This window comes from Mycteria americana, chromosome 10 (assembly GCF_035582795.1).
Source record: "Mycteria americana isolate JAX WOST 10 ecotype Jacksonville Zoo and Gardens chromosome 10, USCA_MyAme_1.0, whole genome shotgun sequence".
Taxonomy (NCBI): Eukaryota; Metazoa; Chordata; class Aves; order Ciconiiformes; family Ciconiidae; genus Mycteria; species Mycteria americana.
Window position 1 is genome coordinate 3311702 of NC_134374.1, and position 17803 is coordinate 3329504.

At 40.4% G+C, this 17803-nt stretch overlaps 1 protein-coding gene across 3 annotated transcripts in view; it reads left to right on the forward strand.

Annotated features, from left to right (window-relative positions):
* The first annotated feature begins 240 nt into the window (after nt 1-240).
* AFF2 (ALF transcription elongation factor 2) overlaps nt 241-17803 on the forward strand; it is a 345448-nt gene continuing 327885 nt past the window's right edge. For all 3 annotated transcript variants that reach the window (XM_075513358.1, XM_075513356.1, XM_075513357.1), the window contains exon 1: nt 241-562. In XM_075513358.1, coding sequence (XP_075369473.1) covers nt 516-562 — 47 coding nt within the window. In that variant the 5' untranslated portion in view covers nt 241-515. The remainder of the gene's footprint in view (nt 563-17803) is intronic.

Sequence of the window (17803 nt, forward strand, 5' to 3'; positions counted from 1 at the left end):
CCTTCTTTCTCCCCCGCTCCGAGCCCAGCCAGGACGCCCGCGGATTATCCCGAGGCGCGAAGCCGCGCCGCTCCCCCGCTCCTGGCTGCTTCTCCTTTTCTGCAAAACTTCCCCGCGCACCCCGGGCGGGGGGCTGCCAGGCTCCGCCGGATCCCGGCGGTGCTGCCGCGGCGGCTCCATGCCGCGGCTTCGGGCCGCCCCGGCTCCTCCCCTCGCGGTGTGCGAGTGTGTGTGTGTGTGCGTGCGCCAGGGCCGCCGCCGCCGCCGTGCCTGCCTCTCCCAGCCAGGCAGCCAGCCGCGCCGCGCTGCTGGCGGCGGCCGGAGCGGGCGGCGGCGGCGGCGCTCCGCGAGCCCCGGGCGGCTCCGCGCGGCCCCGCGGCGGCCGCCGCTCCCCGCGGCGCCGCTGCCCATGCCGGCCGGGCAGCCCTAGGCGCGCCGGCTCGGCTCGGCTCTCCTCGGCTCGGCGCGGGGCGGGGAGGGGGCACCACTTCTCTGAGTCTCCCCACCAGATCGTTATGGACCTATTCGACTTTTTCAGGGACTGGGACTTAGAGCAGCAGTGGTAGGTTTTTTTGGGTGTTTTTTTTTTTTTTTTTGTTTGTTCCCCCCCCCACCCCCCCCCGCCTCTCCACCCTGCTCCTTCCAACAGCTGCCTCCTTCCTCTTCTCCCTGCTCGCTCCCCCGGTGCCTTAGCCTTTGTTGAGGGGCGAAGCGCCCGGTGCCCGCCGGGGAGCGGGTCCTCGCTGCGCCCGCGGGGAGCCGCGCCAGGGCCGGCCGGCTCCGGCCACGCTCCGCGGCCGCGCCGCGCTCCGCGGCCGCGCCGCCGGCTCCGGCTGGTGGGGAGCACCTCGCCGTCGGCCGGCTGCGGGGGGCGAAGTTGGCCGGAGGGGGAGGAGAGGCAGGGGAAGCGCTGAGATGTGCCGGGGTGCCGGCTGAAATACCAACAGCAACAGCGAACCCCCGCCCCGAGCAGGGAAGCGGTGTGGAGAGGCAATGTTTTCCCCGGGATCGCGGCTTCGCTAATGTTGTGTTTACTGCTGTCAGTGACAATATTCCTTTCACGGGGAGAAGCGCAACTGTAGTTTTGCTGTGTGGCACAGTTCAACTGTAGCCCTGTCCAGTGTGGGGGTTTCTGTTGCTGTTTTTGCTGGTTTCCTATTCTGGGTGAAGCGTTATTGAAGTTAGTTTTGGAAGTGGGAAGATCAGTCCCTGTGATATTATAACAGGTCTTCCCCCCCCCCCCCCCCTTTTTCTTTTTCTTTTTCTTTTTCTTTTTCTTTTTCTTTTTCTTTTTCTTTTTCTTTTTCTTTTTCTTTTTCTTTTTCTTTTCTAAGAGTGGAATTTTAGTTTTATATTGCTCTGCAAAGAGGTGCACACCTTGAAAAGGTCGGTGCATCTGTTTAAGTGTATTGTAAACTTGTTACCAAAGTGAATGTTAAGGAATTTTCGATGGGTGACAAGTAGCTGGGAAAGTTAGAATTTGGGTAGGCATTTAGTCACTTCCCCGGCTGGGTAATGAGATTATGCTTATTCTTTGACTGTTTTTGTTGATTCTTTACTTTTCAATTTAGCAAATATAGTTATAATTCCTTAACTATGCACAGTGAAATTCAGTGGTTGGTTACTGCTTTGTTAAATGCTTTTAGGCTGGAGTGCAGTTTGCCGAGAAAGAAAGAGGCTAAAATACTGTATTTTGTTATCCTAATCTCTGAATGTCACACAGATTATATGTGTGTATGCATGTGCATTTGGACCTCATGTTTTGCAGAGGGTTTACTTTACTTTGTTGATAATATAAAGGTATGCCTAGGAAAAAGATCATATATTTAGTTAATAACTATCATTTTGCCAAGCACAGTCTAATAGCTATGGTTGCAAATCCAAGATAATCGGAACCAAATACCTGTCACGTTCTATTTTACAGCAATTTGGAGTAAATCCTTGGAACTGTAAATTACACTATATCAATATTAATCTGTAAGCAGGCGTTTTGGATCATGTGCGTGTTTTATCAGCTCTGCATAAACCATCGTATTACATCTTTTAATAACCATGCTGTTGTTATTTAAAAGTAATAATCACAATAAAATTAGTGCTCAATTAAATATTGTGCTTCTACCACACTATCTTTACTCTGCTACACTAATTTATTTTGCAGACAACTGATAACCACCGTATTACTACTCAAATAATATTTGCATACAATTTGCCTAATTTATAGTGTGGGTAACATCATTAATTTAATAGAAGCTGTTACAACCCAATATGTGGGTGTAGTTCAAATACTAAGCACATTATAGGTATTGAGTTTTAATGTTTGCTTAATAACTTACTTTCATTTGACTATGGTTTTATGTGGATTTAGAGATGTGCATCAGAAAGAAGGGAACTCTTGTGCCTCTGTTTTTCCATAAAATATTAACATATTGCCACTCGTTCTAGAAATCCATTTGCTTGCTTTCGTACAGTGAAATTCATTGGTTTTAGTGTTTTTAGGGTCCATGAGGAGGGAACATTTTTTACTTCGACTGTTTCAAAGTGTTTGATATCTACACAAACTCTCTATATGGCACAGGCTACACACAATTACTTATTGCAGAGACCAAGTTGGATTTAGCTTTTAATAATCCAATCAGTGTATGCATGTGCACATCTATATAATATGTAGGTACATAATCTACATGTATACACAAACATTACATGTATTTTATTGTACATGTAAAGATTTCTGCCTCTGACAAGTAGTTGTTTGCTTAAGGAGATATGAATTTAGCTCATCTATCCATAAATATGTGCATGTGTATATATGTAATATATGTTATACATGCATCATCTCTGCACACCCAGAAATATGCATGCTCACCCATCAAGATTTATTAATTTTTGTCTGCGTATCAAATATGGTATGGTTACTTCATAATATTTACAAATAAGTATATATAGCATGATGTGTGAATTGCTGCTTCTTATTTTGAAGCTGTCCTCCTTCCTTCTGTCTGTAAGCTGGCCTTTGTAAAACATGTTTCACAAGCATTTATAAGGCAATTAGAGACCCTCTTCTGCATTCCTTGCAAACCCAAAACTTCTGCTAATCTGTGCTGCAATCGCCAAGAAGGCAAGCTCAGGCCTACAGTGGGTGTGTGGGTGTTTGTATGTATTAGCTGTATGCAAAGTACAACAGAAACATAGTTAGCGTGAGAAATATATATATTAAAAAAAATGTATTGCTTGAGCAGAGATTTTTTTTTTTTAATCCAATGAAAAGGTGTAAATGTAACACTTTCTATGCATTGCCATTATATTAGGAAATGACTCCCCAAAAGTTTTGGGCTGATGGGAGGAATACAGCTAATTTTCCCCCCCTCCAATGGAGGTGTGTCTTTGTGTCATTTCTTGAAATGTATTTTGGCAAGAACTGTCAAAGTTACAGCATGCGCTGCTACTACCTGTGTTCTTAAATTCTCGCCTGGCATTCCGGATGATTAGTGGGAGCTTTGTCTTGATACAAACTGCAGAATCAGCCTTTTAGTTTCCCATATTAGGAGAGATCACAGTAATATAAGAATGAGGTGTTTCATTGAACCTTCATCAAGAATGTGGTTGGGAGGGTAGCCGAGGGTTGATGTGTTTCTGGTTTTTGTTGTTTGTTTGTTTGGGTTTTTTTTTTGTTAACACTTGCATAAAATGTGTAAAAATAAGGCCATAGATATCCCAGTGGATGTTTTGCCAGACTTGAAAAGCTGCAAAAAAATGAAAACAATTTAAATGAATCTAAACTCTGGCTGAGGTGAAAGGGCCAAAGCTAAAGGCTGCTATGATTCCTGGATGAATAAGACACGTTCACCTGGGCTTGCATTTAATATGAGCCATTCTATGAGGGAGAAAGGAAGGGAGATGGATATAATGAAAAGCTTGAATGCCTGTGTGCACCAAGGGGACCACTTGCTGTTAAAAATCAAATTTCATCTTTTAAATCACTTTCCACGCTTGTCTGTGGTAACCAAGTAAATGAAATCTTGAAGTGTCCTGGGACCATGTGGCTAGATTTGAACCTGCTTACGGAGTAAGGTGGTGCCATTAATCAGCAGTTGGGAAACAACAAAACCCAACAAAAACCCAACCTCCACAGAATATATAGCTCCTCACTAACACAAAAAAAGGCAGAGAGATTCATGGTTTATGTTATATTTATTGTCATTGCTATTAATATTTTTTAAGTCCTCCAATCTTTTAAAAAAGCGGAAGTGGAGAAAATACTTAGCGGGGAAAATGCATATTGAGGTATATAAAATAAAACCTGGCGAAGGGAAATAAGATCAGCAGGTAAGAGTATCGTTGTAGCTGTCTGGTTGTGATAGGAAAGACTTCTCACTGCAGAGAAACAAGCCTCTTGGTTTTTTTTCTTTTTTATATTATGTATTGCAAGTAGCCTAATTACAGCAAAACCAGCAAACTGCCAGTTATACAGGAAGAGGCTTAAACTCACTAAACTGTTATATAAATAGAAAGTTCAAAGGTCTGTTTGTGGCTGACAAAGCTGAGAACAGGCCATCTGTGGGCCAGGTTCCTCTCCTGTATGAATGCAAAAACATACTGCACGCCACAGCAGCGTGTACTTTCAACATAGTCCTCAACCTGGAGGGGGTGATCCTGCTCTCCAGACAAAGGTGAACTGTTTCAGTTCCAGCCTTGGGTATTTCCCCTCCTTCACCCACCTTCCCCCTTCCCTCTTTGCCTTGTGCCTCTGCAGAAGACCTTCTGAGTTACTGTTCTTTCACCAGGGTCTGTAACAGCTTGCTAAATGAAAAGTCTTCTGAACGTGGAAACAATGTTGTGTTTATGATGGGAATGTGTGAAATAGAGTAAATAGTCTCTTTGGGAATTAAATTGACTTTTTTTTATTTTTAATTTTTTTTTGGGTGATGGTGAGAGTGTTAGTATAGGAGAAAGTCACATTTGAATGGATTTCTGTAAGGTTTTTCTCCCCCTCCCTTTCTTCTCCTTAAGAAATACTACAGTTGAATCGCAGTTACTTTTTGGATTTGTATTACAGACATCCCCGAGTAATTATTTGAAAACGTTTCATTTTCAATTTGCTTTGAAAGTGTAAATGGATAGATTGTGTGGCTGCTGGTGGGTGGGTGAGGGGGATTAGATGCTGTCAAAACAAGCAGCTGAGAGAGACCAAAAATAGTGTTGGGCCAAAACCTGTACTTGAAGTACATCCTGATTTAGTAATTCTTCCCTGGTTGATATTGAACTCCATGGAGTGTAAATCTTAAAAGAATTTGGCCGTTTGCAAACATTAAGCTCACATCTATCCTATGAGGCAAAATTACAATCAGTTTAACAGCATTTGAATTGTTTTCCTAATGATTCATTCAAGAATTTAATGACTTTTAAAATATACAAATTGGGATGGAGAGTAGATACTTCAGATACTGTTCAGCTATTCTGAAGCCAGGCAGAACTTCAGAGCATTTAAGCACTTTGTACATGAATGCCAATTATATCGTTTGGATTTTCTTTTGGAGTAAAAGATGGTGTTACGATGCAGGTCCTTCAGTCAAGCAGAATTATTCCTTTTGTCTGTCTGACAAGACTGTCACTGCAACCTGGAATTTAACAAAATAATTTAAGGGGAAAATAAGACATTCTGTAAAGTATTAAGTTAAATAAATATAGTAAATTATCTTGGAAAAAATGAGTGGACACTGCTGGTCTCTTTGAGCTTCTTAGGACTGAGACAGTATGCTCCAGCATCATGGAAGGAGTGTTGTGATACTTTTTGTGTTATGAGGCCCAAATCCTGTTTTTATCTGAGTCAAGCAAAATTCCCATCATGCAAGATGGGGCAAAATTGGCTCTAAGACTTAGAAAAAACATGTGGGCCTTAATATAGCAGGGTCGATATGCAGCTATGTAGTTTTAGGCACACAAGCAGTCCTATTGAAACAACTCTGATTTCAAGTTAAGTTTTGCTGAACTGGGTTCTTGATCACTCCCAAAATGCACAAGGTGTTTTAGTAATGACTAAACCCCGGTTCTCCATGTATTTGGTAATGGAAACTGATGTTATTTTTGACTGTATAGTACCTATCCATTTGTCTGAAATCCATCAGCAGTTTTACATGATTGCACAAATAACTGGGCAGTCAGAAAGAATGCAAATATTAAATCTCATTTAAAAAAAAAATCTAGAAGAATTGTAGGAAACATTTTATACACTGAACTGATGAAGTATGTGGAATAAGCATCTAAACAAATAGACCCCGTCCTGTATTTCCCTGGTGCCTTTAGTTTGAGGTAATGGAATTTCTCTGTGTAGAGGACTTGAAGGATTGGGCTCCTGGATGCTTGTTAAATGTATATAATCAATAAATACCATAAAGTACCCATGTCTTCCTCTGGCTTGGGCCTGAGCCAGTAGCCAGTGACGTCAATGGAGATGCTCCCGATTGACTTCAGAGAGTACTGCATTTGACCCTGTTTTGGCCAAAAGGCAGACTTCATGAAATGTGGAGCAATTCTCTAATGACCAGGATCAGCAAGGCACTTTGCACACACCTAATACTATGCATGTGGAAAAACTCCACAGAGCCCAACTCTGAACCTGTCTAATTCAAATTTACTGGCTTTCTTTTGAGAAGAAAGAAAAGAAAAATGGAGAGGAAAGCTTGAGTCTTTTCTCTTGGTTGCAGTTAACAGAATAGATTTTATAAAGCTATCAAACATCTATTAACGCTGAAAACTGAAACTGTGCCACAACTCTGGGTTTTGCAATGTTACGAATTCTTTCTTAAGCATTGAAAAAGAAGGTAGTAAATCCAGTAGTATGTCAAGTTAGTATAACCTTCCAGGCCACTCATAATATAATGTTGTCAGGAAGTCACAACAGTGACTCAAAAAGACAGCTCTTTCATCCTTTTATTGGTACTGAATGTTCTATATTGATGCTTTGTAATCAAAATATTTATTTAATTTGTTCTAATAGCTTTGGTCAGAGGTTGAAGGTACGTTACTCCTGACTAATGGACAACTGTAGAGATAAAAAATGAGAGGAAGGATGGCAACGTGCACGTCAGTAGCTTTTAAGCTCCATTTTGAATAACTTCTGATGATACAGTTGTTTGACCAAAGATTCTCACAAAGGGCATGTGATATTTAGTCTGCATTTGTGAGTGAAGATTTTGGGGAATGAACTGGGGTTTGTTTTCAAAAACTCTGTACTGGAGCCTAGTCTCACAGAAACTTGAAAAGAATTGCAAGTTGCTCCTTGATTTCAACAAGACTGCTGTTGAGTGCAGTCAGTACAATGGGTTTACACGGTTGGGCTCGTAGTGCTGAAAAAATAATATGGAACTAGAGAGCTGAGGTAAGGGAATAAACCAAAACTTCCTGCCGTTAACTTCCCAGCTGTTACAAACTGTTTTATCATGAAGAGGCTGTTTTTCAACTCGTACGTAGTAGATCCACACCATAAATTATTATGACTGTTAAACAAAGGTCTAGTCAGTAGTCTCTTCTTCTGTAAAACTTTATATCACATTTTAATGACATTTAATGAATGTATTCAAATCAAGCCACCGAGAGAAGAAAAATCTTAGTTGTGGAATTTCTTTTTTTTTTTTTATGTGACCTCAGCAGTTAATTTGTGTCTTTTTACTGGAGGTTATCGATGAGTCCTTGTTCCAGGTGATTTGAGATGGTGAGGTTTAAGGAGAGTTGGAGATGAGGCCACAACTGGAAGCTGATTTTCATTGTAGGTGACACAGAGAGTGGAGGAATGCCATTTACTATGTACAATGCGTAAGTCTTGTTTAGTGAGGAGCTGTAGTCAGCAATTCAGATTCCTGACTCAGATGCCGCATGGTGCTACCAGTTATAGTAAGACATGAATAGCCCACTCATAATTATATGTTTTTATAAGGGTGGGGTATTAACAACCAGCAAAGAAGAAAATGAGATAGAGCACCAAGTTAAAAATCACTCAGTTGTTCCTTTGACAAGTATTACAATAGCTATTTTTTTATCTCTGTGGGTGTACATGGTGCTGTGGAATAAGTGAATTCTGTAGCTCTACATTGCTTTCAGTGCCTGGGGCTCAAACCTGCAGGTGTCTTACTACTAAGACTAGTGCTTTTTCCTTTTGGCACTTTGCATGGACTATTGTCAGGATTCGCCCATGGTTTAAAAGTTAGTGCTTCTTGGTCAAGTGTCGTTCAAGTGTAGACCGTTAAGATAGGTGATGGTATCTGAATCCTACAAAGTGATAGCTACCTAAAAGTAAGACTGGCTAAACACGGAACAGTACTTGGCGGCTTGTGATCTGTGCTGAGAAGCTGGCTTCACAATGGAATGTTTTTCATTTAGAATATTTTTAGGTCTGAGGGTAACAATCCATTATGTAGATCTACTTATACTTTTTTCATCCTTTACTGTATCACTGGTTTAGGTCAAGATTTCACTTGTGAGGAAAAAAGCAAACAACAAATGCAGAGAAAACAAATGCAAAGCTTTAAATATAAAATCAGGAAATATAAAATGTTACTAAGGTTGCCAGTTCCCATTTATTTTAGTTTCATGTCACGAGGGAAACTAAGATCCTGCAGTGATACGGTGTTTAGGTGAGTCTGTTTCTATGCTGCTGTCAGTAGCCATGTACATATTTGAGAATGTAGTATTCAAGACTTGGGAAAAGATATGCCTGTTGATTATGGACCTCTTTGTCTGCATACAGGCCAGTGTGAGAGATGATTTCAGGGGGCTTAATTTTAGAAGGTTGCACACTTTTTAGGTCCCTGTCCTGAACTCTCAGGTGAGACACCCATAGCTTGGGGTAGCCAATTAATGTATAAAAACTTCAGGCTGCTCTTTTGAATGTGGGGGTGATTTTTCTTCCAGTTCTTTCCTGTAGAACAATGGAATGACATTCTTCCTGGTGTTTCCTATGAAGAATAATGATGAGGAATTATCTTCTCTGTCTACAAGTGTTTAAAAACTCATTAGTTAGGGTCCCTGAAAGAATTCCAATACAAGTCAGTGGGTGTGGTGAAGCTGATTGTAATGGGAAGCGAACTGGGCCCTGGGGCTGGTGGTCAGCAGGGAGGCAGAGCTGTAAAGAATACTGTGCATATGCTATAGTAAGCATTTTCATAGATCTCCTCTGTGGGAGAGGACAATGGCTTTGGAGCTCATATTTACTCAAAAAGCAGCCCTTTGATTTTCATGGATTTATGCTTCGTTGCACATTGGAAGGCCCATTTGTCTTCACCAAGCCTTTGAAGAGGGATAGGTGAAGGGTTTGAGGCATTGGCCAATGGCTGAGGGTAGTGGTTGCTTGGAGAAGGAGCTAAGTTGCCTTGCTTTTTTTGGTAATACTTGGCAGAGTAGTTGTCATCCTTTTTAAGTTTGCTAAATCAAGGTGAATATATATATTTAGGATTGATATAGATAAGAGAACATGGGTGCTCTTACCGGCTCTGCCACTATCTGCTTTACTGCCTTTAGAAAGTCACTTTGTGCCTATCAAAGTGGGGTAATGATAATTACATCTTTGGTAATTTGCCTGTTTTGTTTTGTTTTGTTCAGGTGGAAAGCATGAGAGAGAAGGGCCAGCTGTGTAGTTACCTTTATCTGGTGTTTCTGTTCAGTTTTCCATCTTCCTGAGGGTCAGCTGGGAACTATTTTTGATATTTTCTCTACTCTGAACTTGACTCTAGATGTATAGTCCTTAACTAGCTTGCTTGTACTGCATTACTTACAAGAAGAACAAACAGTGTTGATGCAGATTGTCTATGGCATAGCTTATGCATTGAGATCCTGTGTTGTGCTGACGATATCAGACACATGTTTAGAAAAATGGGATGATATTTCTGGCCACAGACCTTTCAAGTGTTGATTTACGTCTCTCTACTTTACCTCCTTTTGTAAAGTGAGAAGAATAACATCTCAGAATTTTACTGGTAGACTGAGGCATTTTGCAGAGAAGTCATTGTCATTACCCCTTATACGCGGGGGAATGGAAAGAGAGGAGCGAAGTGTCTTGCAGAAGGACTCGGCGTTGGTCAGGACTGCTGTCAGCTGAGTTCCAGTTCACTGCTTGCCCACTCTGATGGGTATATTTTCCTATTCCGCAGGGGTGCGATGAGGTTAAGTCCCTTAATGTTTATGAATGTTTATGGTGATAGAGCAAGACAGGAACCTAGGCAGATATATTAGTAGGGGAAAGGCAAGCCCATAAAGAGAAATGGTAGGATTTGGGCAGAGCATATCTGCAAGAAAAGGTAATCAAAGCAGAGAAACTCTTCTGAAGGGCAGAATTTATTTACAGTGTGCATATTTGATATAATTTACCCTGCTCTCAGCTGGACAGTGAAGGCCATGGACCTTTCAGAGACAGAATGGTCTTGTTACTCCAGAAGACTTGTAATTTCCCGGGTCTTATAGAAAAGCTTTGTGTATGCAGCTGTAGCTTAAGTAAACATCATGTCTTGGATGCTTCACTGAATAGTACATCCACACTTTTTCAGAAGCATTGTTGCTCTTTGAGCCAGCTGCCTTTGTTTCTAGCAGACCGCCGCTTTGTTGGTTAACCCTGGGCATGAGTTTTCATCACATATGTTATTAGACTGAACATATTTTCTATTTTTACCACTTGGGGATACAAATTACTGCATTGCATTTAGCAAGCATTAGGAAGAGTACATCTTTGATGTAAAAAAAAAAATACAGAGGCAAAATTTTATTCGAAGGTCCTTTCTTTCAAGGTTCAAGGGAAAATAGGCAGCAAAACCAATTGATGGTCTTTATTTTTATGTCTCAGAAAAGTAGGAGGTATTTGCACATATGTGTTTTAATAATTATGTTGGTGGAATTTGGTTCTGAAATTAACAATGGGCTTTTGAAGAAGGGAATGAATTTTGATGAAATCCTGTGTATCATTTTAAGGCAATTAGGGAGATTATTAGTAGTGTACATACTTAGAAGTATTGTCTTCATGGCTTTGATAATCGTCTGTGGGCCAGTAAAGTTGAATAGAGGGCTGAGGCAAAGGCCACTGCAGCTGGTTGAAGTTTTTCATTGATTTAGTAAACTCTAAAACATACTTAGCCAGAGCTTCCTTTGCTTTCTCACTCCATTTCTGGAGAAGATGACCTTTACCTACTCTGTGGTAGAGCTCCAGAAACATTATGCAATCTATTGCAATATTTTTGTTACTGCTCAGTCTTTCCTTCTCTCTTTAAAGAGCCCTTGCCCAAACTGACTGTTCTTTAATGTGCACAAAGGGGGGGGGTCATGGATAACGGAACATAATTAAAGAGGGTTTTGATATTTGTGTAGGAGAACACCTGTGTGCTCATTCAGAATCATACAACCCCATCAGCAGGACATTGAGCACGTTTGATCGTAGACCGTGACTAGGTGTTATCCTCATCAGGATAATAAATAATACACTTTCCTGTCACTTCACTCTGCCTGGTTCTTTCCCCATTACCTAAGACAAGCTGTTGTGTGAGAATTTTGCCTGGTTGTAGACTGCTCATGAATCTTGCAGTACATGACACGCAGACATCTAACAAACATGACTAGAAACTGTATAAAATACACAGACATAACACAGAGGTCACATGTTTGAAAACACATTAGAGCTCCACAAAAACCCTGATATCTAGAAGGCTTTTTTCTCCCATATATCTATAACCAAGAGTATTCTGCTAGCTGCATTTCAGCCAGATCAGGGTTGTTTTAGATTTTGTAATGATTGTCACTTGTGTAAACCCACACAACCTGCCTGCAAATTCAGCTTCAAGGTCTCATCAAAAAATTGAGGCAGGCTAGAATGTTTGGTTAAGATTTAATATCTTTCTAACTAATTATAATGCAGTGTCAATATATGGTCTAATATCTGCGGAAAGGAAAGGAACATAAATGATACAGTTCCATTGTACTGGGTCTTTTGTAAACAATTAACGGTTAGGTGGATGGCTGAAGCAAGGGCGAGAGAATTGATAAACCTATTCCAAAGGGCTTGAAAAGTTGAAGTGAATTCTAAATGTAGATTAGGAGCAAATGATGACAGCCAAGGCAGCATTACCTCAGTTGATTAATTTATAAGGATACTGGTCAATGATTTTAACCAACAGCTATGCATAGTAGAATCCTAATGGGATCTGTCTGTTAAGATTACATAAAGTAGAGCATTTGATTTATTTCATAGCTTTCCAACGCTCCACTTTGACTTCATACAAATAATGCATTAGTCACACTGGATAAAATGGCGTATTGAATAAAGTTGTGATTTTGTCTGCTTCTTATAATCTGATTTTTATAAAGGATTAAATCTGTTTTAGTAGTTTATTCATATCATAAAAGAGATTGTCGGTTGAATGAAATCTTTACATCTGCCACTTTCTATCTCATTAGAAAAGACAGTAACATAAAGTTCCTCATTTCCTCCCAGTCTGTTTTATCCCCTGGTGTGTCTGAGTGTGTATATCTTCTGTACATGTTCGTATATTATAATGTCAGTGTGTTTTCGAAGTTGTGGTTAAGACTGCATCACAGCTTTGGGGATGTAATATGAGGGGTTATACATGTTCTGGCAAAGAAAGTACCCAGCCAGGAACAAACGGGGGATCCGGCAAGGGGTGACACTCAAAAATCTGAAAATGATGGCTTTTAGCAGCGTGGCCATGTGTGTATGCATTGCCAGATTCAGCAAGGTATTGAGTACATGCAGTACTTTACTGTGAGTATGCCTACGTCAGTGGAAGCAAGTGCGTGCTTAATGATAAGCGCATGTTGACTTATGGCTGATTTATGAGGACATGAAGGTTGGGCATTCCTCTGAACTTAAATGTGAATTGTCAGTTGTGATCAAACTGTCCCAACTGTCAGTCATCTGTCACGGTTCCAGTGGTTTTTAAAACATTCTTCTAATTCACATGCATGGTTGTTGGTTTTAAGCTAAATATTTAATGCAAAATTACAAATTTAGGCATTTTTATCCATTGTTGCCAGAATGTTGGCATATTGTTTGTGTATTTTATTCCTTTTGTTTAAATGTGTGTCTTTGACAGGATCCTGCTGTTACAACTGGCAGTTGTTTTCACGTAGACCTTTGAAGAGCAGCAGATGATCTTTTTGTAGATGTTTTCTTATTTGTATTTAAGGTTCTTGCCATTTCTATGTAATCCCATTAAGTGTTTAGGGCCAGACTTGGTCTTCTGAACATGAGGTTCTCTTGGTATCTGATGTTGAGCAGAGAGGTAATATCCAGTTCTTTTGGTTGCCTTTTTAGTCAGAAAAGCAGATTCTGAGGAGCTTGGTTCTCCCTTCTGAGGACTTGCTGAGGATGAAACTTCTTCATTCACATTTTCGTTTGTTGATATATGTTGCAGTTTTACTGGCTCTGGCATTTCAATCTTGGCTCCTTTTCCCACATACTTTGAATCAGTAGGAGTATTTTGATATAAAATGTGTAGTCAGCCTCTTCTGTAGAGCCACTTGCAAGCTTTGGTTGCAAACGCAGTGGGAGCAGCTGTAGCGGCTGGGTGGGCAGGGAGGCTTGTGCTGGGCTCTGCCCTTGCAGAGAGCCTTGGGTTGCCGAAGTGTTAATACTGGATTATACCCATTTGACCCCCAGTGCAGGATTGGGCCTGTCTCTGACTCCAGCAAGCTTCTTGAACAAGACTTTAAGAGTCGTCACATATCATTCATCAGCCCACTTTGTTTTAGGATAAATGACAACAGGACCTACCACTTTGCTCTGCACTGGCCATTTTCTCTGCAGCAGTGGTGCACTCACTGACTGAGCTGTACAGTCATGGCTGAGTCATTTTTTGCTTAAATTGTGTTCGTTACTGAAATTGAGGAAAAAAAACCCTTTACTTGTCACGAAAGTGTTTTTGGTCGTGAGTACGTTCCCATGACGCAGAATGCTCCTTGAAAGGGCAGTAATGTTTGCTGAGGTGGAGATAGACCCTACGTTGTAGTTTTTGGGGCCAAATCTGGGGAGTATGCACAGGTTTGTTTGCTGAGGGCAAGTAGTTTCCATTTGGCATTACTGAATGAACAGTGTCCTCTTTCTCAGCTAAATTTAAGTATCCTCTGCAGCAGGTTTACCTACACACATGAAGCAGCTCTAATATATCTGACCTTGCTTTAAAAATGGGTGGTCATAAGAAGCAGACACAGCTCCAGTGTGTGCTGGTATGTGGCTCTAGCAGCACTGGGGGAGGTGGGAATTGCAGATGTCTCGGGAGCCAAGGGAGCCTTCCCCAGCCACTCTCCTCCCCAGCAAAGCTGGCCTGTTGGAGGGGTCATCCTGGAGCTGCACATGGCTGGGGCACACATCCATCACTGCTGTCGGAGAATGTCCAAACCTGGCACCTTCTGTGTGCACAACTATTTAAATGGAAGTATTTGTCAGCTTTCTCCTATATGTAGTAGCATAATTTCAGGGGTGGAACGTGCATGCTGGTTACATACGGTTCTAGTTGCCATTCAAGAACGTGAGCTGATGCTGGACCCACAGTGTCGTAATACGCTGAGGGCTAGTGCAACCTTCCAGCACTTGGTTAACAAATTATCCTGTGAGATGGTTATGGCAATAAGACACAGCATAAGTATTTAAATATGAAAGAGCAGTGCCACACTGTTTATTTTCTGTGAGGAGTACTGACTGTATCTCTGAATAAACAGACAACAGCTTTTTATGGGAGATTTTTGTTGTATTTTATTTGGCAGCTGTTTGTCTTAATAGGAATTCTTCAATAGTATTTATTGTATTTTGTGCTGGTAGGGGGGAGAGCCAAAGCAGAATCTGAGCAGTTTTACTCGCTTTACTCGTGAACAATAAGAAAATATTGCTGTATTAATTACTGTTGTGCTTTATTGGCAAAAATAAAGAGATCCTATAATATGAAATTGCTAATATAAGAAAGGCTTTGATTTTCTCATTAGCACAGGATATTTTGCATCTGTTCTGGTTCACGAGTGCATTGTCGGCACTTAAATAATAATAATGACTCAGTAATGAATAAGAATAACAACAAATAGGCATGTGAGTATGCAGGCAGTCAGGCACCCTCCAGTGTTTATCAGTAGGTTGGTTTTGGAGGTCTTGCAAAATGAGCTGTTCCCATATGCCCCTTCAGATTTTCTTAGATCATTGCACAGCCCGAAGATTCATTTCACTGCTGGCATGGCTGGGTTATATACAAGCACTTTTTTCATTGTGTGTCAGGAGTCAAGTGTTAAAGTTCTCACTTGAAATGGAAAATGTGTGTTTCTTCCACTTAAAAACATTTAAGTCTCCATTTTTCCTCTGTTCTATTTTTTCTGTCTGGTTGGTTGTTTTGTTTTGTGGCTTTTTGTTTTGGTTTGGTTTGGGTTTTTTTTGTGAATAGAATCTTAAGTATCTCATTGTTTTGAATTTGTGAAAATTATCAGAGCTCTGGATTGTTCTGCCAGTCTTTCAAGTATGTTCGTAAAAATGTAGCCTGGAAACACCTTTGCTACAGTTCAACTCTGTTTGTATCAAAGTGTCCCTACTTCTGTAGTTACTATTACAAAACCAGATAATGTTAAACTTACGTTAGCAGTCTGTCTCGAACATCGAAAAGCCTAGGAATCTAAAATTAAGGTTCAAATTCTGATTTGACTCTTAGTTTATAGCACGGCCTCACCTTTTATAAAGTCACCTGCCTGTATAATATGCCATGCAGTACAATTTATGGATTTCAGTTTTTTCCAGGTCTTATCTAATGCTGAATAGTTAAGAACAGTGATAAGTGAAGGATAGCACAAGACTCCCTTTATTGTTAAAGCAGTGGCTAATTTAATGAAAGAATGTTAACTTTTAGCCTTATTCTCAAGAGAATTTGGACTAATGATGTGGCTTAATGGTTCTGAGTTTACTCTAGGAGAAAAGGAAAATGCTTATTTCAAGTTGGGGGAAAAAATCAGCAATTATGCTTTGAGTTACTATTTTCTTAAAACACTACTCTGCATTGTAAATTATATCCTTATGAACCTGCAGCTCAATGGAAAGTCACAAAAAAGTGTGTGTGTGTATAAAGAATGATCTGGAATTTGATAGTTCTGATCAAAATACTTAAAGTTCTGGCCTGACAGGTGAGAGGGCATCTTCTGTGTGAAGGATCTAAATTGTACCTGCCATTTAATGCCATTAAAAGACCACCTTAAAAAAATTACCAGAAAGTGGCCTTATTGATTGTTCCAAGTGACACTTGCTTTAAGAATTCTGTATGTGTTAACGTGCACTTTAACAATATCTGTGAGGCAAAGGAAAGCAAAGGCGGATTTTTTTTTTCCTTATTGATTAAAATTATTTTTTTGTCCAACAGCCCTTAACTATAATGGCACAAACCATACAACACATGCATAGTTAAAATAAAGCAGCAAGGAAGGAATTAAAAAAAAAAAAAGGAAAAACAAAACAAAAGCCAACCTTCCCCTCCAACTAAAACAGTTTAGCCCTGGATAAGGCAAAAGAAATTGGTAAAGCAAGTAGTTTATCAGCACATGACCTGTGAAGTGCTTGAAGTGATCTGTGAATGGAAGCTACCCCAAGTCTGTTTCTTGTCACAGTAATTTGTCTGGCTTAAGGGCAAAGTAAGTGGGTCTCCTTGGCAGTACAAGAGCAAGCAGATCACCAGGTAAGATCAGATAGGAGTCTCTGGTGGTAACAACAGAACTACAACAAAGCTCTTCTTTTGACACCATTTCTGCTGCTGTTACTGCTGTTAATAAGTGTGCTAATTATCATGAACCTGATAAGGCTTATATTAATTGACTGAACTAAATGTAAATTCTGGTTAAATAGAGAATGGTTTAGTAGACTTGACAGGTGCTGGTTTGCTTAGCTGCTTTGTTCGGAGTAAAGGCATGCTTCAAAACAAAATAAATATCTGTATTTTAACTCTTAGATTTTTGCGAAGCCTTAAAATGTTCAGATTTGACTCCTAAAATAGAAAAGCTTAAGGTTTTCAGAATATCTTCTGCCTTTCTCCTCTGTCCTGTGATTCTTTATGCAAGGGCAATTAGTTCTTACAGTTTTTGCATTGCAGCAAAATCCCTATGTAGTCATTCGTCACATATTTGCATGGCACAGAGTAGTGTGGCCTAACTGTTTAGTCTGCATACACTATTACATTAGTAAATGTTGGCTAATAAATAGCAACAAGAACCAATCTGATGTCTGTAGACTAGATGTGGGTTCCAGTTAGAGGGCACTCTGCGTTGGGCTTTTGGGCAGATCATCTCACTCTACACATTTGCAAAATTGATACTGTAGTATAGATTTGGCTTTAGAGGCAGTTTAGGGCATGCCTAATAGTTGTGAAGATACTTTGAGGTCTTTCAAATGTCTTTTATATGTCCAAGCAAAACAGTATCAATATTGAAGCGCTCTTCTTTTGCCTGGGAGGAGGGCATTTCCTGACTTACAGAAGCATTTAAATGTTCAGTATTATAAGTGTAGGCATGGAAGTGGACATGGAAAAACCAAACATGATACCTGTGGTGGTAAATGTCACAGACTTTCTTTGGGAATGCTGGAACATTTATAGTCTATTTTATGTATTCCATAATTAAGCATTGCCATTAGTGCACACGACCTCTTCATTTTAATTGTCAGGAGAGCTGTCACACACGTGCTGCAGCACGCTGCAAGAGCAATCGGCTTTTGTAATTTCTCAGCTACATCTTATTACTGTTTAAAATGTTTTAATTCTTTTCCCCCTTCTCCCTCCAGTAAACATAATGTTCATGTATA